The sequence below is a fragment of the Haemaphysalis longicornis genome, unplaced genomic scaffold (assembly GCF_048455015.1).
Source record: "Haemaphysalis longicornis isolate Haplotype H1 unplaced genomic scaffold, Haemaphysalis longicornis Haplotype H1 scaffold_1, whole genome shotgun sequence".
In the NCBI taxonomy this organism is placed as follows: Eukaryota; Metazoa; Arthropoda; class Arachnida; order Ixodida; family Ixodidae; genus Haemaphysalis; species Haemaphysalis longicornis.
The window spans coordinates 298,674,333-298,698,067 of record NW_027526203.1 but is presented as its reverse complement, the minus strand read 5'-3'; the positions used below and the strand labels follow the sequence as shown (position 1 = coordinate 298,698,067).

The following is a 23,735-nucleotide window of genomic DNA, read 5'->3' as shown; positions in this document are numbered from 1 at the left end:
ATCAGTCCAATTAATTTATTTAGTAACAGTACACTCAAACATATATACAAATACACCTACCCATCCTGTAATAAAACGGAAGACCAGTAATCAACACAGTCAAGAACAACTTTGTTGTCTTGGCTAACACTCGCTGCAATGCTCTTGAAACATCTGTACAAGCATCCTCGCCTCAAGAAAAAAAAAAAAAAAAAATCACAAGGCTTCACAAAGTGAAGGAGAAAAACACACGTCCTAAAAGCACAGCAATAAAAAACTGGCCAACTCGAATGCTGCTCATACACGATGTAAAAACAGTTGGCACTCATGAAGTCCTGTTCATGCAAAATGTGCATCACTGGGTTTCCAAAATGCGAAAAGGAGGCAAGGAGCTTCCTGGTACAAAACCTCCTAACAAGATCCGAAATTTGACTTGATTGAACAGTGGGTAGCCTTCTTACCCTGCCACAGGAAAAACACTGCAGCAACGAGTAGGTGTCGTACCTCAAGACAGCTTGCAAACACATTAAAACTTGGGCTCTAAGGAGGGTGCAACAGCTTAACAACCTTCCTGGTCAATTTCCATACTCTTTGGCGACAAACTGATAGCTTCTGTCAAGACTGATTTGAACTGTTCGTATAAGCATAATTTGTAACTGCAGGGAACATTAGTTTTAGAACCAGTGCCAGAAGAGAGTCGCACCAAGTCTCATGCTTTGGGCATTGTCACAGTTGGCCAAAACTCGAGCCTCAAGTCTCAATCTTTTGCGCAACATTTCCTTTAGCAACCACGACGAAAGCTGTGTGCAAAAGCTGCTCACTTCTGACACACACACGGAGGGCCAGACGTTAGAAGCGACTAAAAGTGCCACGAAGGCTTTTGCTGCTGCACCTTCCTCCTACAGACAGCTGTACGAAACCACATAAGCATTTTACAACATCAAAAAAAGTGCAGTGTTACGATCAAAAAGAAAAAAGAAAATCACGTCAAAATGAACTAGAAGTTAGAATAAAATTATGAAAACACAAGAGGTCAAACTTTACAGATACGCACACACAGTCAAATGAGCAAACTATGAGCCTGACAGAAAAGAAAAGAAAGCTGCTTAATGCTACCGGGAAATATTGGCATAAGTTTTAAATTACTCGGCAGATTACGTCGAAACGCTGAACAAAAATTAAACAAGCAGAAATGTGCACCCCCGAAGCAACTTAGCACATGAGAACTGCCAATCTCAGCCTTAATGCACAGGCACACATTTCTAATATGCACGAGGATTACTGCAATTATGAATGTGCACGCAACAAAAGAAATGCGGACATACACAACACGAGACTACAGACAGCCAGATAAGAACACTGTTTGCCGACTGGGACAGAAGCATCATAAATACCGGTGCCAGAGCAAGAAAGCAGGCAGAATCGACGCCCTGTGCCCACACACAACACACCAGTTAGTGATCCTGAGACGAGACACGGTTGCCACAGAGAACAAGAAGAAGAGACAGCAAAATGTGCTCTGCACACCGAGGCAGCGGGCACACACTACCAGCTTGTGCCGACTGACGTGCCGCCTATCATGAGTATTTGAGGTGCATATTTTGCAGAAACGACTTGCAGCAGTGCCAAAGTTTGAGCAGAAAACAGAGGTGCTCTTGCGACGCGACATTCAACACCCCTTGTTTCTGCAGCCCTCACAAGTCCGAACAGAAGTAACAGGAATAGAAAAGCCTAGCTCCAGTGCAGAGCCACGGGCCTCTTATATTGCAAAGCTACTGGCAGTACCAAAGCAGCATTATTAAGTTAATTGAAGCCTGCGCTTTAGGCTCTTGCAACACGCCTTAAATGCCCTCTTCTTTACACAAAAAAACAACATCCATTTCTCCGCTTGAGCATACGCATTTTCAAAGCACTTCTTTCAAAGGCACACAGCAAAGGTGTTTGGCTATCGTCGCAAGCCTGGCCCCATACATTGTTTCATTGCCATGAGCAAACAGGAAGGTCACTCTCTGTGACAGGCAACCAGTTTGTACTGAATGTGCAAAGAAAAAAAAAAGAAAGGCACAAAAATTTGCATTCCTGTATTTAGTACAACGTTAGTACCACGCAGGAGTGCAGTACCCATTCGGAACACATTTCTTCGAGCACGATAGGCAGCAAATTTTTGAGATTCCATCAGTGCAACCACTCGGGGAGCACAGGACAGGAGAATACAAGTACAACCTTGATGATACACAACTTGGCCCATTAGCCCACTACTGTACCATCAAGCCTCACTTGCCCGTTGATGTAGCAGGCAAGGAGAAACCGTGGTTCGCTTTGCAAATGGCAGGGCACGCGGCAAGGCGGAAAAGCCACCTTCCTTGGCAGCAGAATTCGCCGATGGCCAATACAGACATCCCCCAGGCTTCACAAATGCCAGCACTGTAGAGAGACGGCACTGCACGATTCAGCTTAAATATGCTCACGTTTACACAACGCGTGAAGGGTCCCTGAGGACTGCACGAAACTTTTCTGAGAGCAGCACAAACGTGGTTGTTCTGTGGACACACATGTGTGACCTGTAGGGTAATGCACAGCAGACAAACAGAAACAAGACCAGTGACACTACAGTGAAGTGACAATTATTACACTTAGACTTGAGGCATGACACGCGAGATCATGAAGGTGCTACATGTGTTGAAGTAGAGTCAAGTACTGTCGCAACAAACCATCGAGTGCAGTCGTGCAAGCAAGGGACTCGCGTTTCAAGTTAAGCACAATGACCAGGAACTGCCCCTCAAAGGTGACAGAACAAATCCTATCACTCCTACCCAAGAGGGGCTCTACTGAGAGCAGGGCAATAGCAGCTTCTCTCTCGCACTGCTGCCTAGCAGCAGAAGTCTGCCTTCACAGCAGTTTGTTGACACCTCAACGAAACACTTTAAGAACAACCGCGTGGCTCATTGCGTCCTTTTATTCACGTTGCCTCGCGACACTCAACCCAGCTGCGCTACTTTTCACAAATACTCAGTACACCGCTCCTGCAAAACAAAGGTGAATGCCATTCAGCGTGATACACACTCCGTCCCCAACAGGCAGTAAAGACTGGCATAGTGCAAAGCCATAATACCATACGCTACCACCCCAACCCACACTTGACAGAGATGTCCACGTTCAACGGTTCCCCTGCATGTCTTCACAGCTATTGCATTGCTCTCACTGAACCCAGTTTCTCTGTTCTGAAAATGCTCAGCACTCGTTCCGTTTTTCACGACTACAGGGACACACGAGGGGAAAGACTTCCAGGTAGAGGCGTGTAGAACAACTCCTCAGCACCAGCCGCTAGTGTAAGTGAAGTCCTTGAAGTGGGCCTGCTCCTCTTGGGTGAGGGGGCGGGGGTCCTTGGGTGCTGTCAGGACTGCCTGCTCGCACGTGAACTCTTCGTCAAAGTTGCTCACATCCTCCAGGTTTTTCTGAGGAATACAGAACATGGAGCATCAGCTTGCCGTTCATTTGTATGCGTCAACACAAAAGTCCTCGCCAGCTCTGCAGGAGGCACTACCTCCTTGAGCTTTAAAAGATAATAAAAGCCATGTGACAACTTTTTGTTTAAACTAATTCATTTACTGAACCACACAACTGAAAGATCACACCTTTTTGCAGGCTTTCCAGCCTTGTATGACACGTTAACAAACCACGCCTTATTCGCTTAGCAATAAATGAAGCTGCAGCATTGCTCTCTTGCTTCCCTTTCATTTCTTTCGCGACATGGAGTTACATGCAGCTTCATGGCCCCTTTAAAGCTCGCCAGTGCCGTTCTCCTGCACTTACACAACTGCACCACTCGGTAGTGCCAGCTGAAGGCGTGCTGTGATGAGCAAGAACAGAGGGCAAGTAGCAGAGGAGCATGGCTCCACCAACTCAGCTAACTTTGCTTTACATAGTGGCGAACAATGCCAATGCTACGATGTCTTCCTGTCATGCTTTAGCCTTACATCTCTGCTGCAGTTGCAAGCAAGCCATATGTATCGACACTAGAGCTCAATGACATAGTTGCCAGGTTGTCCTGGCAACTATGTCATTGGCCCTTAATTGGGACACAACAAACAACACTAATATTTGTCAGTACCTTAGCCATTACACCACAGCAGTATATAGGCAGACATAATCAAGAAGCTGGAACCAGGAAAAGTAACTATGCCATCTGCCATCTACTTACCACAGTAGGCACAAATGGGGGCTTGAGCTTTTTCATCAGCAGGTGCTCCCAGTTAATGTTCTGCAAGAGGGGGGGGGGGGATAGAGGGAGAGAGAGAGAAAATCAGCCGAACAACACACGCATGCACACGCTCACACACAAAGGAGAGAGAAAAATCATTATTTGGATGTCGCGCATGCTCCCCCTTCCCCCGTAACTTGCCAGAACAAAAGAAAGAAAGAAAAAGTGCCCTTTTATTTGTCCTTATCGTGTTTGACCTCGAAGTCCCATGATAACCAGATGTGTCCTTTCCCTTGATGCACCCCTGAAGATAGTAAGTCACAGCGATGCGAGGTGCTTCTATTAGAACGCATGCCGATAAGCAACCGCCCTTCCAATTGCTAGCGAGAGTGGTAGCATGCACCAACAAAGCACTGGCGGTTCGGATTGCCCTGCACCGACAGCATCGATCGAGCTACACCACTATGCATCTTTACTACCAAATGCCAAGAAATGACCAGTGCTCTCTCTCAAAAACAAAATTAAAACGGTGTATGTAATTTGGGAACAATCAGCAGCAGCTGATGTGAAGAGAGACTTTAAGTAAGCAATGTGCTTATAAGCAGCGTGCTTTTGAGTGATGATAAATAAATGTTTGGAAGGTACATTCTGTATGTAGCCTCGGTTCGTGCATGCTTTGTTTATATGGTGCGGTACAGCTTATAGGACGAATTTTTGCACCTCCCATGACATACGCTACAAGCTGTCTGCACTGTATGTCACAAAAGCAAATTAATGCATATCAGGGCGAAATGAGCACGTACAGAGGTAGGAGAGTAACTTACCCTGAAAAAAGCCTGCTTCTTGACATCCTCAGCATCTTTCTCACTTGTACCCAGGCGCCTTTCTGGATTTTTTCGAAGCAACTGCAAAAAAAAACACCATGTTGCTATAACATCAGTGGCAGTCAGATTTAAATGTGAATCAGTGGTCCTCCAAGACTAACTAGCACTCGGTCAAAACTCATCACCTAAAATGACGACGTTGAACAGCTGCTGTCTACGAGTGGCCAAACCCTAGCTTCCGAGTAATATGCAACTCTGAGGGTGCCCAGTTGTACCTGCCCCTTTTGAGGGTTTTTGCTGTATGGGCAAAGTTTCGACGGTCTGTTTAAAATTTTGCGCCATAATGACGATGCATGCTCACTGGGAGGTGCTGCCACCTCCTAGGACTAGCAAAAAGCATCTGAAATTTGATTGTGCTACCTTCTTGCAGAGATAAACAGAACTCTCTATCTTCAGCGCGTCACGCAGTCTGGGTCACCGCCCTTTCATGGTTTCAGTTTTGCTGCGTGATTGCAACGGAGGCGTGCGAAACTTGATTTTTATCTTTATCGGCGGCACCCCCCTGCAAGGGCGGCGGAAGTTATTTTTATCTATATTGGCGCTGCTCTTAGCTTGTTTATCACCGATGCTCACGAGGTATTCCCGCTCTCCTTGTGTACTTTTCCTGATTTTTTTAAAATTATTTATTCCCGACTTTACACATTTTGTACATTCAAAATCCGTCCGCAATAAAGTAATTTGACCATCTGAGAAAGTTAAAAAAAAAAAAAAAAAAAGAAACCCACCCGTAAACAGTTAAATCGTTCGTTCTAAAACTAGAATACTCTCCCTCTGGATGTGGATGTGTTATCTGCAACATGTAACGGTCGCATGCAGCCTGTCTGAAGGGCTCCGTGGGGGCGGGTACAAGTGCTTTCTGTGCACAAAGAGAGAAAGTATGCAGACAGCAACCGCCCGTGCTCTGCCCACACCTTTAATTACTGCGCTTAAATAAAATTTAATACTTTAATAAACTTCAGTTGTGAGTGCAGCTTTAGTTCTTAAAGGACCGCTGCAACACTCTTCTTGCAGGCATTTTTCGGGCCCTACGTCTTTTCTTCGTGTCATTCAGATACAGACACAAAAAGAATTATCAGCATTGGTGTGGAAATAAGAAAGTTATTCAATTTCTAAATTAAATGAGCACTATCTATGTCACACCCGAAGCCTCCAGATATGACGACGAAACCCCACGCACCCTGTGATTGTCTGAGCTTTAAGTCATTGTATGGGACAAACGCGCCTAAACAATGCTCTAAGTCGTACGTTCTCCTTAAAGGAGTACTGACACAAAATTTTTATGTGATGTTTTTTTCGCTGCTATGCGTGCCTACCAGCCCACTAATCATAGAATGACAGATTAGACGGTCGAGCGCAGCGTAAACATTCATTTACGGCGTCGTTTATTCGTGCCAGTTTCGGTTTCGACAAAAAAACGCCGAGCGGCCGCCATGACAGCATGTATGACATGGCGTCACCATTCTTGCCGTATCGCTGCCTCTCTAGAAGCGCGCGCGAGCGAGCGCACGCGCGCGCCCAGACCGGCCGAGGTCTTCGCCGTCCCCACAGGCCCGGGCAGCATGACGTCAGTCCCAAAACCATGACGTGTACACACGCCCGAGCAGCGCGCGCCAACCACAGCCAGCGCGTCGGCTTCGTCACGGGAGCCCCGTCGTCGGCAGTTTGGGGCACGTAGCAGATGATGTCACGTCGGCCCGCTCTGGGCTTTCTCGTGCGGGCGAAGATTAAAATGGATTTTAAATATGTTTCGCTGAACGGTTGCTGCTGAAACTTGCTGGGAGATATCTCCTGATAAAAAGGAAGCGTTTCACATAGTTATCTCAACTTTGAAATTTCGTGTCAGTACTCCTTTAAAGAAAGCATAAAAACTTAACCACAGATAGTAACTGAGGGCCGACCCTACTGTTTGTTTCGAGCCCTTGTGTGCCCCCTTTCAAGTCGTGGATGAACCGCTCTCAGCACCGCCCGGCGCCTGTGCGCTTCACTAAAATGCATGCCAAATCGTCTGTCTGCGTCTCATACAATGATGTCTATCCTTGGCAGATATCAGCGTCGACGCCAGAAGTTGTGTTGCCAGCAAGCATCGCAGTCATGGTTTTCAGTCTGCCCCGAGCATCTCGACGTTTGGGGACATGCTTTTGCACTGGGAAGCGCCATTTCCTTCACCGAAAAAACAGTCACACCTTTTTTCTCTAGCAGCAATCGGCTGCCAACAGACAAATTCAACCAAGCTGTTCTTGTTCAAAAACTATTACAAAGGGCAACTGAATTCTAGTGGTGCATTCCTTTCGAGACAAACTTGGCTTGCGTAGGAGATCGCGACTGTGCGATAGCTTTTTGCGAGTTAAAGGGACACTGAAGTGATTTGTAAACATTGCGGGATTACTAGCGCAAATTGTAGTTCAGAGTCCGTAGGCATTGTTTCGACCACTCTGGCCGCGTTTACGCGAATTTATTTAGTAGAAAAATCAATTCGAAAATGCTGCCCTCCTCTCTTTACGCTCGCCCATTTTCTGTCGCGTTTTCGTGTGACGTCAGCAGGAGATGAGCTGGAAAATGGCTGCGCTACTGCACGGTTCGCCGACCAGCCGACCTACCGATCGAGTCAGTCGGCCCAGCGTTTCGTCCGCCGGCCGCCGACGGGTCGTTGCTATTCGCTCGCTCAATTGAAACTAAGCCACAACACCTTTGTGAATGAAAGAATGTGCCTTTCCTTACTTTGTTAGTTTGTACACTGTGTCAAACTCAGAGTCCGGGTCGCTCTACACAAGCGCTGCACAAGTGCACATGCGACGCTTCGCTGACTTTATGCTAGTAGGAAAATCTAAGGCCAATTGAAGGCGGGAGAAGAGTCAGCGAAGTCAATATAGGTACTAAGAAAATAAAATCGCCTGAAACGTTTACTGTACAGCGCAAAACTAAGGAGCAGGAAGCACTTTTTGCGCTGGGTAAACAAGCACAGCGGTCAGCAGCACGACCGCACATCTGCGAACGCTTTTCCGTCAAAGAAATGCAATTGCTAGACGTGAGATATTGTGGAAGTTTGGGGGACACTTACTGCAGGAGTGATATACAACAAATAGTCGCATGAAGTACTTAAAAGGCTTAAAATAAATAAAAGTGTAAACTGGTCATACATTATAAACCTTATATATCCAAACCGGCCAGCGCCGGCTCGTGGCCTAGCGGTCTGAGGCACTGGAATTTGTTTTGAAAAGTCGCAAGTTCGAATCCCCGAGGGTACATGTATTTTTTTTATAAGTTGATTTTTTCGTATGCGGCCGATGTTTTCTGAACTGAGTTCACCATTTTTGGGCCGTAACGTTCACTGCTCCACGAGCGAGATCGCAGAATGCGCGCATACTGACAATGACGCGCTAGCGAGTTCTCGTTGGCGTGCTGTTGCCACAAGCACCGACTGCTTGCGGCCAGTGGGCCCAGGCCTGAATCAGCACACCCTTGGCCTGGTGCGAACTAGCTTTTTACAAACAGACATGAGTGAGGCAAGCTCCGAATATGCGGGAAAAGCGCATGGCATTTGAGAGTCTGCGGTGACGCGGAGGGCGTTCATCCACTGTGTAGGCCTCGTCTAGTGATTTCTACGATTCCAAGCCGCCCTGGGAGGTTTATCTTAGACATTTGACAGCCGACAACATGGCAGAAGCGCGGTACGGCGATAATTGAGAAATCGAGAATGCCCATCCAACAACGCCATCAGATGTCAAGCATGTTGTTTTACAGAACCGAAACCGAAACCGAAACTTTTGATTGCTAACCTTGGGCATAGTCCAATCACGGTGCCCCCCCCTCCTGACGTCACAGCCTTCAGTTGGTGCGGCCGCCGCAAACCGCGCATAGTAGTTTTTTTTCTTTCGCGCTTTGTAAAATAATTACCGATTTGTCAACCGGATAAACAATGAATAGTGTGTTAATTTGAGCCAGTCTACACAGTGCAAGCAAGAACGGGAGCTTGACAAATTCACTTCAGTGTCCCTTTAAACGAGGGAGCTCTGGCTAAATTTCTTGTGATCTAAATGATCACAAAAAGTCCCGTCTTGTCTAAATGACGGGACTAATTAGCAACTAATCTGCAAGATCGGTTCAGGATAAAGAAACATTATCACAGTGAGAATTTCTGAAAAAACGACCAAAACTACACACACAAAGTTATTCGGTGACGCCAAGGCATTGTATGCCAAATTCCTGTACTATGACCCGCCGCTATAATGGCCAAGTGGTTAACGCACCTCGCACTTCTACTGAAGGTCAGTGGTTCGACCCCGTGGGGTCTTCTTTTCCTTTTTTGTGAACACCTCACGAGCCCCCCCCCCCCCATTTTAAACCCAGGATACGAGACTGTTTCTCACCTTTCTGTGAACCCACAGGTAGAGTTAGCCTAAAGCTTCAGTAGCAAGGCAGTGCACACACTTCACACTTTGAATCACTCGAGGCGTAACTTCAAGCTAGGTTTTGTTATGTACAGCCGCCCTGCTAACCAAAAATAGCCAGAAGAGTACGGTATAGTTCAGAAAAATAAGCCTAGCCACACACATCACGCAGCAACAGGCAGGTGATTTCGGCGCACGACTGCGCGTTCTCCTACTTGTCGGCATGTATTGGCGCGGTTGGCACGGTGTTGCCAAATGACGCCATCACGAAATGCGAAAAGGAGCTTCCAGGTAAGACAACGATGGTCTTAAAATTTCCGGAACATGACAGTTTTAGCTGCCCTGATTGGTCCTGCGATGGGACGACATCAAGGAGAGTGGGAAGCGAGCAGCAGTCCCCCGGTTTTCGACAGAGAGAGCAAAGTTTTTATAGTGAAAACTTAAAACTTAAATTGAAGTTATTCAACTTTCTTATTTCCGCCCCTACATGTATCGAAATGACACGAAGCACAGACGTAAGGCCCGAAAAGTATCTCTAAAAAAAACGCGTTGCAGGGCTAGTTTTAATGCAAAATTTTAGAATAAACGCTTTTAACCTATTTCGACTTGGAAATCTTCCCGCCTAAGCAAATTTGTAACAATTTGTTTTAGGCTGGTTCAAAAAATCTCCCAATAATTAAAACCCAACCACAATTAGAATAATTATAATGATAAATAAGGATAGAGTGTCGAATGCATTGAGAATATTTAGAGCCATAAAAATTTGTAGGTTGGCAGTGCTGAGAAGAGTGTACTCACCCTCCGCATTATGGCGACAGCCTCAATGGAGAGGAAGCGTGGGTACCTGACCTCGTCGTGCACAATGCTGTCGAACACCTCCTCCTCGTCATCACCAGGAAATGGGCTCTGAAGGGACAGTTCCACATGCAATCAGGTGAGATGCGTCCCAACGCATGTCCACAAATCGATGTGCACAAGTAACAAGGTAGCATACGGACAGCGTGCACTGTATTTACACGATTGTAGGTCGACCCTTTTTTTTCAAGTTTGACAATCCAATGTTGGGGGGTCGACTTAGAATCGACATCGAACCTTGTGCCGCTAGTAACAGCAAGAGAACTGAGAAATCAGGAGTGCTACGAGCTGGGGAAAGTGTAACACATCCGTTTCTATGATTATGGTCGAAGCGTAGCGTTTACCATTGCATACATTCTGGCGTCAATAAAGGTGATGCCGACTTTGAAAGTTGGCGTTCCCGATCTGCGCCGTTTGTCCACCGTGCCTATAGCGGCTTAACCTTCCACCCGCGTGTTCGGAAGTGCACAGAATGTGATATGATTGTGCCTACGTCAGCGCCGTGCATTGATTTAAGGGATTCGGTAATACTCATTTTGTTTATTAGAGACGAACAGCAACGCTTCTTGAATGCGAGTAACGTACTTGCAAATCAAAGGAAATCGCGGGCGGCCGCTTCGGTCAGCCGCCATGTTGTTTGTTTTTGACATCGCGCAGCGGTGGCCGCTGCCGGTAGCTTCAATGGTTGTCAGCTCGCAGCGAATGTGTTCTCATGATTGGGAATAAAGTTTCCCGCTTTTCTTTTTTAACATCTACTGCGCGCACCACAAGTGTACGGTTATTGTAGGAGCATTGATCATTGATGGAAGAACCGCCATATAGGGGGTATTGGTAGTTGACGGAAGAGCTTCTCTTTGTGATATGATTTTGTAGGCGGCTGCGTTGCCGCGTGCTTGTGTCACTTCTGTGTTGTGCTTAATTGTCCCGTCTGTCACGAGTGCCCTGGGCCCGAAGAACTCTCTCACCACTCATTTCCAGCAGCGTTCAAATGGGCTGCTTTATGCGCTTGCTTTTTTTTTTTGAAAGAGATGCAATTTTGGAATGGGGGGAGGGGGTCGACCTACATTTGAGTCGACTCACAGTGTAAATAGAGTAGTTAAAAAAAAAAAAAAAACAGTAAAACCCAGTGAACTGGAAGCAGAGATCGGTGTACTCGCTCGTGAGTACACTCACTTTTACTCAAACTCACGAGTACGATGATGAGAGAGTACTTGTGCTTGCAAGTGCAGTACCCACGGGTACAAACTTGAGCGTTACCACACACTTGAGTCGCGACGTGCATGCACGAACGTTTCGCAGCGCCCCTTAAGGGAAGGTAAAATGAGGTGTTAAAGGAGAAACTGCAGCTCTCTCCATTGATCATTTGCTAGAGAAACTGATCATTTGCTACGTTAAGCCCTGTTCCAATCTTAATGAAGCTGGAAAAGACTACTGCTTCACAAAGACAGCATTGAAGTCAACAAACAGCGACAGAGGCTACTTAGCTGTCCAAACCAAAAAAAAAACATGATGCTAGCACCACCTAGAGCCACTAGATCAGGTTTCAGAGTATCGGCACTCTTTTCTCTCATTGTTGGATGCCGCCGACAGCGGCCATTAGTCGAACCGTGTCACGTGACATTTGTTTACCTCAGAAGACCCATGGGCGCTGACATTTTAGTGCCCCTGTATTGTTGCGTGCGCGTTCTTCGATAAATTGTGATTTTCAGGGCGCAGTGTGGCTGTATGAGACGTTGAGAGTGAGTTTGTAAGCCCCAGACTGAGCAGCGATGCCGTGCTGCTCTGTACTGGGCTGTTTCAATTGGCCGGAAGGTGGAAAACGCCTGCTTCGCTTCCCGCTGGGAAAGAACGACAGTGGCCTAGCGTAATCTACAGCCACTAGAAAAGCATAGCCTATTTAGTGGCTCTAGCAATACCTAGAGCCACTAAGTAAGCTACGCTAGCGTAACCGAGCCTGACCCTGTCGCACCGGAGCGCTGTCTCGAAAGCCTCGAAAAATAAAAAATAAACACAGCTATCATGGTTGCCAGGAGGTGCCCGGACCAATTCCGCCTGCCAAGGTGGGCCGCAATTGGGCGCATAAAGCTGGCCACCCTGGCGATAGGCACCAAAATGGCTGTCGGCGCGCATCAGTGTCGTTACTCTTAAGTGTCGCTTAATTAGTGGCTCTGGCGCCACCTTTATGCATGCTAATGCTGCAACAGACAAACAAAAGCTTTGATTGAAATGTTTTGTGTAATATAATGTGGCAACAGAATATAAATATCTAGGGATCATTTTTTCAGGAAACTTGTCTTGGAATGCACATGTGAGCTACTTAACACTGAAGGTTAGTTACTTGCTAAACTTTGTGGTGCAATTTTAGACAGGCATTAATGAAGCTGAAAGAACCACTACACAGTAGAACCTTGTTGATAAATTAAATTTGCTTTTCTCTTTTTTCTTGTTTTTAGTCTTTTACTCGTCTGTGTGTGTGTGCGCGTGCATTTCTGTACGTGTCTGCTCAGAGATGAGCGGCGGAAGTCGATGCCAGTTCACCGCTGCGTTTAAGCTGAAGGCGATTGAGTCGCCGAGCAGAATGGGAACATGGCGGCGCAACGCCAGTTTGGAGTTTCGGAGAAAAGTGTGCGGTACTGGTGGAGCCAGAAAGCTAAGCTGTGCGCGTGCAACCCCCGGAACAGATCGTTCTGTGGACGTCAAGCGGTGCACCCTGTGTTGGAGAACAGAGTGGCGACTTCGTTCGGGAACTTCATTCACAATCGCTGCCGGTTACAGCGGAGGCCATTCGCGGACCGGCTCCGCGAACAGTACGAGTGGATAGCCGACGACAACGAAAAGACATCTACGGGCCGGCTGTAAAGACCATCCCTCGCGACCGTGTCAAGCTGGGTGTCTTCCTCTTGGCAGTCACTGCCCGACGACATGGTTGCACGAGCGTTTATAGGAAGTGCTCCATCAGCAACGCGCTCGATGGCACTGAAGATGACAGTGAGAAGCAGTCATCCTCGGACGACTCTGACAGCTCGGACGAGTGACTTTGGCAGGCATAGTGGGTGGCAGTGATGGACGGGCGTCGACAATAAATATAGACATTGTGTGTGCGCTCCCATGCCGAATTATTTTTTTTGTCAACTTTTCCCACCTCAAGGTAGGGGGGTCGACCTATATACTGGGTCGACCTATATTTTGGTTTATACGGTATCCGCAAAAATGTATCATCTGCTGCAGTATAAAAGAAAGCAATCGAGAGACAAACATGAGCATTTAATGGCCTTTTTCACTTGTACATGCCTGTCAACAACTGCTGGCGCACGCTGCGGCCCTTTGAGAGCAAGAGCGCCTTTTCTAAACATTGCAGACTTTCGTCCACACTGAGATTGCCCTTCGCGTGAAAGTAACTCTGCACCGCTTCTAAGCCGACACGGCCTGAGCATTTAGGCCGCCGTAGACGCCTCCCCCCCCTCTTCCTCCCCGTTGCAGCCGCCATCTTTCTGAGGCTCCAGCTCCAGCACTGCTTCATGGCGATTTCGCCTCGATCTCTTCCAAGGTTAGCATTTTGCACGTTGAGACGCCATTATACAGACAACGTTGGCTGAAAACAGGCACATTACCAAGTGACTATGGCCAGCCCAGCACTGCGGGAAAGCTGCCACGGTGACCTAGGCGGCCCAACCGCCGCTCAGTCCGCACACACGTCGGCACGTTTTTACTCACCATAGAACGTATCATCCAGTTTTAGTTGGATAAGATTTTTAAAATTTTGAACGTACTTGCCAAGAAATCGTGTCATCCAGGAACGTAGTAACCAGGAAAGAAACACCGTAAAGCAAAAGTATAGTAACCGGGAAATCTTTTGAACCCAGAACGTATCAACGGGGTTCTACTGTACACGTCCAATGAGCATCCCATATTGGAATATGCTTGCTGTGCCTGGGATACCTCAACAAAATTCAATATATAAGCACTGGAACATACACAGGCACGGGCATCATGTTTTTTGACAAGCACCGCGAGAACAGCCGACCTTCGTTCAGGATTGCAATGGTCTCTGCTCGCTGGCTGGCGTAACTTCAAACTGTCCTATTTTATAGAATATTGACCAACAGAACGGGCACGAACAAGGAACAATATACAAAGCAACCTGCCTATCTGTGCCCCCCGTACAAAGCATTCTTTAAAGAACTTCATGTATACGCAGCTAGAATCACCATATTCAAATATGCCTTTTTTCGAAGGACCATGCATGAGTGAATAGCTTGGCTGAAGAAAGTGCCTCTGCACCTTCCTCACCTTTTGTTAGAAATTTGAACAACTTTTTAATGCTTACTATACGCCTCGAGATTCGCGATCGCTGCGCCGCCTGCCGCCGCTTCTCCGCGGCGTTTGTGGGATTAGCGCTGCGTGGCTGATAGGTGGTCATGCAGTGTTTTGGTTCTCTTTCGCTTCTCTTTGCCTTTCCGCGCACTAAATAACTTGTTATGGTGACGTCTGTAAGCTAACTGAACGTTTAGGGCGCTTAAAAAAACAGCTGCGTCTTGGTAGAGCGCTCGAACGCCAACAAGAGCTACCCGGGGAGGCGGTTCTGCGCGCTTCTTGGCCGCTCTTGCGGTCGTCGGCGACGGCAGCAGCATATCACCGCTGTCGCCTTCGAACACGTCAGAACAAGTGAATTCTATTTATTGTCACCACCTCGCTTAGACCTGACATTGGCACTGTAGGAGGTTGGTTCGTTTTGCAGCGCAAACAACAAATGCGGCTTTGCTTCGAATATGTACGTCGTAGAAAAATATATTTCGGGGATGTGATAACCCAATAGCTGACAAAAACTTGTGCCTTTTATGGGAATATAAGCCACGCGAAAATGTTAAGTACACTCACAGGCTGTGCATTGTCAGATATGTGCCCACTCATGCCGTATAGTAAGAACCAAGGTATATGTTAATGAAACCACGGGAAAATGAATGGTCTGCAAGTCAGTAATATATAGAATAGTCGTACGGGAATAAAAAAAAAACCGAGAGCAGCTTCTGAAATGCTAAAGACGTTTGTTTGAGCAAGGTAGTATTTACCAGACCAACTAGATGCGAAATGCACTGATATTTCGCTAGACATGGGGGTGGGGGGGGGGGGGGGGGGTGAGGAGGAGGGCGCTCAACTATCGTTTGTTTACAAATGCGGAGCGAAATCAACGAATGAACGTTTTAGTAATCACACACACAAGCTGCGTGTTCACTTTTCGTTTGTTTTTCGCCTTCAACGATCGGCTGATCACTCGGCGGACGCATTTTTCGAAGAATACAGGGTAGGCAGTTCACAAGAAATACGAGGTGTCGTTGAAAGAGTTGATTGATTGATTGCAGGGTTTAACACGCCGACGCAACGGAGACGATGAGGCACGCCGTAGTGGAGGGCTCCGGATTAATTTTGACCACCTGAAGATCCTTAACGTGCGCCGAAATCTCGTACACACGGGCTCGTTTGAAGAGTGTCGTATATGACAAGGGTTTCTGATTTCGGTTTATGCTAGATTCTGCAGTCTCCCTGTGTCATACGACGATGTTTCGAAGAAGCGTTTGGTCGCGGTCGCGAATTACTCTATAAGCCCATCTTCGCGCTTCTCGTGGAGGATAAATGTAACAGATGAATCTTTGCGAGCGCTCACCTCGGGACAAGACGACCCAGCATTAAATTTGTCGTTGTGTGCTGACTCCGGAGTGTAATTTTGCATTATCCATCGTACTTCTTTGGTACAACGTTTGCGAAATTTATGCCGCATTGGCTTGTTCAGGGTACTGAGTAATATCTGATATGTGATATTGGCAGGCGTAACTTGCGTGCTGTCAGGTATGAGTGCTCCGCTAGATTTTGTAGTGCACAAAGTCGATTTACATCATAGTGTGTATGGCCGCAACATGACCATCGGAGGAAACACTGCTTACAGAGACACTGCCACTAAATTTCAGGGCAGCGGAATTGCAATCAGCTGCATGCAAATGCTCGCTTCGGGACGCTGGCCTGTGACACACGCCCGGCGCTCATATAGATCTTTCTAAGATCGCGTCATAAACGTTTATACTCTCGTGAACCCACCAGGCTTGCAGAGTGCCTGCTCCACGTTATTCGGTATTTCGAACGGGGACAAACGGTAAATCGCTGTCTTGAACGAGCCCCAAAAGCAACGGCGACAGGGGGGAGCGGGCCGGGGACTCCCGCTCCTGCTTTCGAAACGGGCCGCTAGGGGGATTTCAGTGGCGCCCCTACAGGCCGCGCTCGAGGCGTATACATTTTAAGCGTGTACCATATTTAGTGGTTTTTTTTGCTGCTGCTCTGTGTAACCAGTAGTCTCTTCCCCAACACTTTTTCTACTATGATGTAATGCCTTATTTCAGACAATTTGTTGCTCCATTTGCAGTGTCCTATATGCAACACTTTTCACCAATATGCCAAGTGTATTGTATTTCCCACAAGGGCCATGTGGGTATCCGTATAAATACAAATATTAATTTGCTTACTTTTTAATTGCCTATTATTTATTATCATGATGTGTTTGTCTTTTACGAAAATGTGACTTGCATTCACTAACATGTCTGCGACCATGTTTTTGTCTGCGATGGTGGCTACTGCACCGTTCCAATCTTGTTGCATTAGACATCTAACTGGACTGCTTCACAAGCTCAAACATGCTGTCCATGAATTGGAACACAGCTGATATGTATCCTCGCTCGCATTATATGTGTACTAATGCTATAGTATGGCAGGTGCTACTGGCAAGCAGGCTTTTCTACTGGGCCATGCAGGTGTGCAAAAAGGGAGGCATTTCTGATTCCCAATTAGAAGCTCCCAGGTACGAGCAGCAGCAGAGAGCGCTGCGAGCACAACCGGCACGGGCCCCTACCTCTCCCACCAGCATCTCGAAGACCAGCACGCCCAGGCCCCACCAGTCGACGGCCCGGGTGTACGAGGTTTCCGTGAGCACCTCGGGGGCCAGGAACTCGGGCGTGCCACAGAAGGTGCCCGTGCGGTCGCCGTAGCCCATGCCTTCCTTGCAGAGGCCAAAGTCGGCCAGCTTCACGTAGCCCTCCGCATCGAGCAGCAGGTTGTCCAGCTTGAGATCCCTGGAAGGCAGCAAGACGAGCCGGTACAGGGAACCCCCTTGACTTTCAGACCAGAAGCGGCCAACAGTGCTTCTACATGTAACAACTGTTCAGTATAACCACCACTACTACTACAGTAGTAGTAGTAGTAGTAGTACAGTGGCAGTAAAACATTGGCTGATAGTAGGAGTACAAAACTACTTTCAGCCATGATCTGGTAGATGGTAGCCCAGTGTTAGACGGTGGGAAAGTTATGCAGTGCAAAGAAAGATGAATAAAACAAAATCTGCAAAGACAAAAAAAAACCTTATATATATATTTTTTTTTTCTGTATACAAGAGCCAGGAGCTGAGGAAAATGCTTCATGAACAAGCAGCCACAAAGGTCAATTTTAACACTTGGATGGGGAAAGGGGGGGAAGAAATATTGGCAAAAATGTCTTCCACACACAAGCGGCGTCTATAATGCGCAATACTGGTGTTGCAGCACTGATTGGTGGGAGATCATATGTGGGTTGCACACAGCTGTTGGGCTCCAAGAAACACAATAGGGTAAAGCTAACAAAGAACGTCAAGTACCTTGTTAATAATCAAACAAGGTTAAAAGGAATAATCTCACCTGTATATGATGCGGTTTTCGTGAAGAAACTGTAATCCAAGGACGACACAGGCAGCATAGAAGGCGGCTCGTGGCTCCGGGAAGATATCCGTGTGAATGTGCATCATGAGATCCCCGCCGCAGGCATATTCCATCACAAAGCACACGTGGTTCTGCATATGAAATTTATTTTTATAAGTCCATGCGCTACACACCTAACACGCAACACAAAAAGTACTCTTGGAGGCAGTCGTCCGCATTACATGAATTGAGATTCAAGAGATATGTGACAAATTCTTTATGTAGTTTCCTTAAATTTTGGCAATTTCAATGGGCCCAAAGAACTATCCACAACATCCTCTAAAAACGAAACAAAAGTAGGAAGTATGAAGTAACTTTCATTAAGGGAGCGGAGCATGTTAGTTTGAACAAGCTTGTCAGGCTTGAGCTTCACCATTTTGCCCAGGCACAAAGAGCGTAGCATGGGTTTTGAGCACAGGTTCCCCGAGCACCCCGGTAGAGGCCCTCTCTCTTCCCAAGCTGCCCATTTCGTATTCATACATATCAGTGCAGGGTTACAAAGCACACTACAAATGCAGCAAATCAGAATTTCGCAGTCGCCCTCGTGTTTAAAAACAAGCTTTCCAATAATTGTGCACTCAAGAGTGAAGAGCAGGCAGGTGTCTTGGCACCTTCAGGGCGGGCTTTGCAAGCACCAAAATGACCGAGTATAAGCATTGCAGCATGCATTAGTTTTAACTTTGCAGTCGCTAAACAAACTGATATATGGGCAAAATGGTGTGTACATAAGATACAGTCGAACCCTGCTACAACGAAATATTTACAATTCCCCGTCAGACAGCCATAGAAGTCAATGCAACGAAGTCCTCAACACAGTGAACCTCTTGTCAGACTCATTTTCGCTTCAAAATTTTCACCAAGAGGAACTGGGCTTGAAAGTTTATTCACGATCAAATAAGCATAATGCTGGCCAACTGTAATATTTTATACATCCACAGAACATAGCTTCACCGAAAACATGCGCCTGCACCAGCACCCACAGACAAACTCGTAAATTGACGCCATTGTGTAGTGGTGATAATGACGTGGCTGGCCATCTTTCCATGAGGCGCAGGCTTGGTTTGCCAAGCTGGAGCTACAGCCAATCCATATTCAGTGAACATCACGGGAATGTGCGCTTCTGGCGCTGCGCTGCAATGTATGTGTTGTGAGCAGCTGGCATTGCAGTTTTCCCTCTACCATTCTTCAAAGTCAAAAGCAAAAATAATGTTTTCATGTTTTTCTTGAAGTGGTGCATCCTATCTTTATTGCGAGTGCCCCTTGCCTTCCATGGTCAGATGCCAGGGGGGCCCAGCCAGCGGATAAGATAACAGGCCTGGCTCCTACAACAAGCCAGAGGGGGGGGCTTCCAGGAACCTAGCTGCTATCTGCAAGTAATCAGCTGTGTAGATGTGCCTTGTTGTACAGCAATTTTTTGCGACAGTTTTTTCCAAGCTAAGGCAATTCTTACGTGTGAGTAAAAAGTTTGATAACTGCTGTATGTTTGTTACCCGAATAAACACCACGTAATTGCGTTTCACTCCTTTTTCCAAAGATTGCATTATGCAGTAAATGATGCGGATAATATACGGGGGTATTTTTCTTGCCCTTTTGCGGTTTGCTGTGGCAGATTTTGCCACAATGAATTTCCACTTTAACATAATTTTTTGCACACCCCATCAATTTTGTTGTGGCGAGATTCGACTAATTCCTTAGATGCCAGAGAATGAGTTGTCACTGCAGCATAAAAATAAGCACAATTCACCAAAATTCTGGCAGCAATTATTAGCTAGTTTGTACAAATAATTCGCTTTTTTATGAGACTGTTTATAGACATCGTGTTTTTTTTTTGTCTTGTGAGTTGACTTTCAAGCCATCTGTGCACCAAATACTACTTACAAATGTGCAAATGAGCATTTTGTGCTTCTGTTTGCAAATCATGTTTTATTATATAACTATGTTTTATTATCTTCCTCGTTCACCTTGCCCCTCCCCGTATGCAATACCCAACAAGGGCTTTGAGAGAAAAATAGACGATGATGATGATGGTGGTGGTGAACTACAGTGGAATCTCGATGATACGATTCTGGGTGATACGAATTTCGGGATGATACGAATTTCTGAGAAGTCCTGGTGAAAGGGCACTGGTTGCAATGGGCGAAATTTCGGCTGTTCGGGCCAGCACGACCGGGCGGATGATATGAACGCATCGGCAAGCGCCCGACTGCCGAGTGAGCAAGCGATGGCGACGTACAGGCTCTCTCTCCCCCCTCTTTGTTCGGTAATGGCTAGGCTGCTGTTGTGTGAGCGCGCGCGGCGCACAGAGTCTACCGTGGTCGTGCCGCCGGAGAGAAGAACGCCTTGATGGCCTTGGGCAGGCAGTGACGTCACTCAGTTGCTGGCGTCTCAGTAGTTTTGGGTGGGGGGCCGCGCCTTCGGAATGCGAAGCTCCTCGTCGTTGCCACCATCTGCTCACGGTGGATGTTCGGTTGCTGAGATGCAGGTGCGAGCTTTTTACTGCTAATGGGCTTCTCCCAACCAAATCAAACAGGCTGCTGTGAGCTATGTCTCCCACAAAAGAAAGGCCCTTTCCTTCAAGGAGAAGCTGGAAATTCTGAATAAAGTCAACAGCGAACCAAAAAGGAGGTGCAGAGACTTTGCAAAAGAGCAGCCGTTGACGTTTTGCACCATTGCTGGGCAACAGAACGTGATTTTGCAAAATGTGCAGCCCTTTGGCGTGGGCGTCAAGCAGGCCAAGACAGCCCAGCATGTCAAGCTTGAAAACATCTTCGTGACATGGTTCAAGGATGTACCTGCGGCTGGAGTGAACATCGACAGAAAACTGCTCTGGGATGAAGCCGACAACGTCGCCCTTTCACTTGGAATTAAAATCTTTCAGGCTTCCGGCGGGTGGGTTCACCGATGGTCTTGTATACAAAACCATGTGCAGTGAAGGAAAGAAGGTGGACGACTCAGTGGTGAGCGACTGGATGGCCTACACTCCGCCAGTGCTTCTATCGGAGTACGAATCACGGGACGTATTTAACGCGGATGAGGTGGGGAGCAAAACCGTGCATGCCCTTGACTGTTGCAGCATGCAGTGAGCTTGGGCACCGCGAGTTAGGAGACGAGTGCGAAGTTTTGCGCGCTCCAGAAAGGACTGCTCGGCGACATGGAGGTTACAAAAACAAGCAGAAAAACATCACAGAATCCTTCATGCAAAAGTAAGAAAAGAAATGAACAAAATTTTCTTTGTTGTGCTCAATTTTTTGGTCTGTGTTGGTTCATACGAATATTTTTCGCGGTCCCGCGAGATTCGTATCATCGAGATTCCACAATAGTATGTTCATTGTGCGACAGCTCCTCGGCAAAGGCCTGAAGGCCTCAGTTATAGTATGTCCATACCTGATTCTTGCAATCCCGGCTCTAATTGTGTGTTAGAAGATCACACTAAACTGCCAGTACAAATTCTAGCGGTTAAAACATAATACCATATTTACTCGCATAATGATCGCACTCGCGTAATGATCGCACCCCTGAAGTTTGTCGTCAAAATTAGATTTTTTTTTTTAAATTTCCCGCACAATGAACGCACCCTAACTTGCCGCAGCAGTATGTGGTATGTGTGCCAAGTCTAGCTGATGATGATCATGCTTACCTCTGTTTCCTTCCCTTTCAAAGCATACATGGCTACATTATTGCCGCAGAATTGCCGATTTTAGCGGTATCGGCATGCATGTGTTCAATAATGATGAGGAAGAAACTCTCATAAATGCACATAATGTACTCGCAAGACAAAGAAAAAAAATGCGCTCAGCTTGCTCCGTCGGCCCCCATGTCTGTTTTGATGTCCCTCACTGTGACAGCGGCAGCCACTTATAGGTCGCCCTGTTGTCACCTCGCAGCAAACTCGTTCCGCCGCGTTCCGTAATTCATGAAAACACTGCATTTTGCGCCACTTTGCAAAGCGGCTGGCGGTGGTGTGCGGAAGTTTACTATGTTTTTATTTATTATTTTGATTATGTTCATGAGACCTACCGTAAAAATTTTGACCCGCAACTTGCTTGCCTTTTTCTATGCTCAAAAGTTTTTCGTGAAAAATTTATCCCGCGTAATGAACGCACCCCTAAATTTGCATCAATTTTTTTGGAAAAAAAGTGTGGTCATTATGCGGGTAAATACGGTACACTGACATTAACACCAAAAAGTTTTGTTTTCAACCCGAGTCAAGTTCTCGCCCTCGTGAGCACGTCCGGGAATCTTGCGCTAGCTCTAAATACAAAATTAGTAATTCACAAGGTTTTTACATCATGTGGGAACGATAGTTTCTTGATAGATAAATGTTTAGATATTAAATAAGCAGATAAGATAAGAACGAAATAGACAAATAAAAAGTTTCAAAGTTTCTTGCAAGGAAACTTACCCCACCGTTATTGCAAGAAAACTTACCCCACAGCACTTTGAGTTGCTAATTCTTGTAAATCAATTCGCTCTTGTGTTACGAATGACTAGCCTCCTGGTTAGCTCAACTGGCAGAGCGACTGCCCTAGTTAGGCGGTGGTCCAGAGTTCAAATCCTGGACTGGGACAAACATTTCTTCAACTGCAAAGGTTTTAAGATGTGTAGCTTTTCTTTGTAGCAGCACAGCTGCACGTCAAAATGGATGTGGATTTTTTCCTTCAAAGGAACTTCTCCATCTTGAGGGTTTCTTTTAAAGTGGTCAACTGAAGCCCGTTCTACACAATGTGAATTTGCCTGCGAATTCGCAGCTGCGCCGCGCTCGTGCAGCAGAACCACGTATTTTTGTTGCTGCCGCAGGTACGGTAATGGGTGGTTTTGCTGCACGAGCAGCGCCGCAGCTGCGAAAACGCAGGCAAATTCACACCGTGTAGAACAGGCTGAACACAGCTAGAAGAATAACATCAAGAAAATCTCCCAAGAAAGTCTGCTTCCCGCAAAATAAAAATTTACTGTCCACCCAAATGAAACCATACGGCTACAAAGTATGAAAAAGAGAAACAGAAACAAAGAAAGGGAAGAAAAGCCATAATGCAAGGTTTGAACTCAGTACCACGGTGGCTTTCCCAGGGCAGTTGCTCTAGGAAGGCTGTTTGTGACACGAGTGAATCAACAACTTGTAGTGAGGGTTCAGTTTCCATCGCCTAATTCAATGGCGGCGCATTCCTTTGCAGCCGAATGACCGCATTGCGGCAGATGATTTGTAAGTTTAACAGCAGCGACCACGGCAGGGTTTAACATCTTATCACAGGCCCCCGGGCATACCGTGGTTTGGAAGCAGGCGAAGAGGTTGACAAGGAAAGGATGCTGCACAGAGTTGGCCACTTCAAAGATACGCTTCTCCGCCATGAGGCTTTCCAGCTCATCCCGTGCCACAATGTCTCCTTTCTTCAGAGCCTTTATGGCATAGTAGTTGCCAGTGCTCTTGTGCTTGCTCAGGATCACCTGTACACACAAACAGGACAGTGATAAGCGACGCTAACACAAATGCACGCACCGCACTCGTTCAGCCCGAGGATACTGTTTTACACTCAACACTGTTGGAGAGCCCATCTGGGGTGTTATAATTTCAGAGCACAATCTTGTCAGAGACCCTCAATTCTCCAAGCTTACAGAGTTATCTTGGACAACTCGCCACAGGTTTCCAGTTTCCTTTTGC

General features: G+C 46.8%; 1 protein-coding gene across 1 annotated transcript in view; it reads right to left on the bottom strand.

Annotated features, from left to right (window-relative positions):
* Positions 1-23,735, bottom strand: part of Pkn (serine/threonine-protein kinase N) — a 78,298-nt gene continuing 54,563 nt past the window's right edge. Inside the window, exons 14-20 of the mRNA XM_077680426.1 lie at positions 23,342-23,521; positions 18,020-18,171; positions 17,203-17,422; positions 10,251-10,358; positions 5,005-5,085; positions 4,181-4,240; positions 1-3,434 (exon numbers count right to left, since the gene is read on the bottom strand). Coding sequence (XP_077536552.1) covers positions 3,291-3,434; positions 4,181-4,240; positions 5,005-5,085; positions 10,251-10,358; positions 17,203-17,422; positions 18,020-18,171; positions 23,342-23,521 — 945 coding nt within the window. The 3' untranslated portion in view covers positions 1-3,290. The remainder of the gene's footprint in view (positions 3,435-4,180; positions 4,241-5,004; positions 5,086-10,250; positions 10,359-17,202; positions 17,423-18,019; positions 18,172-23,341; positions 23,522-23,735) is intronic.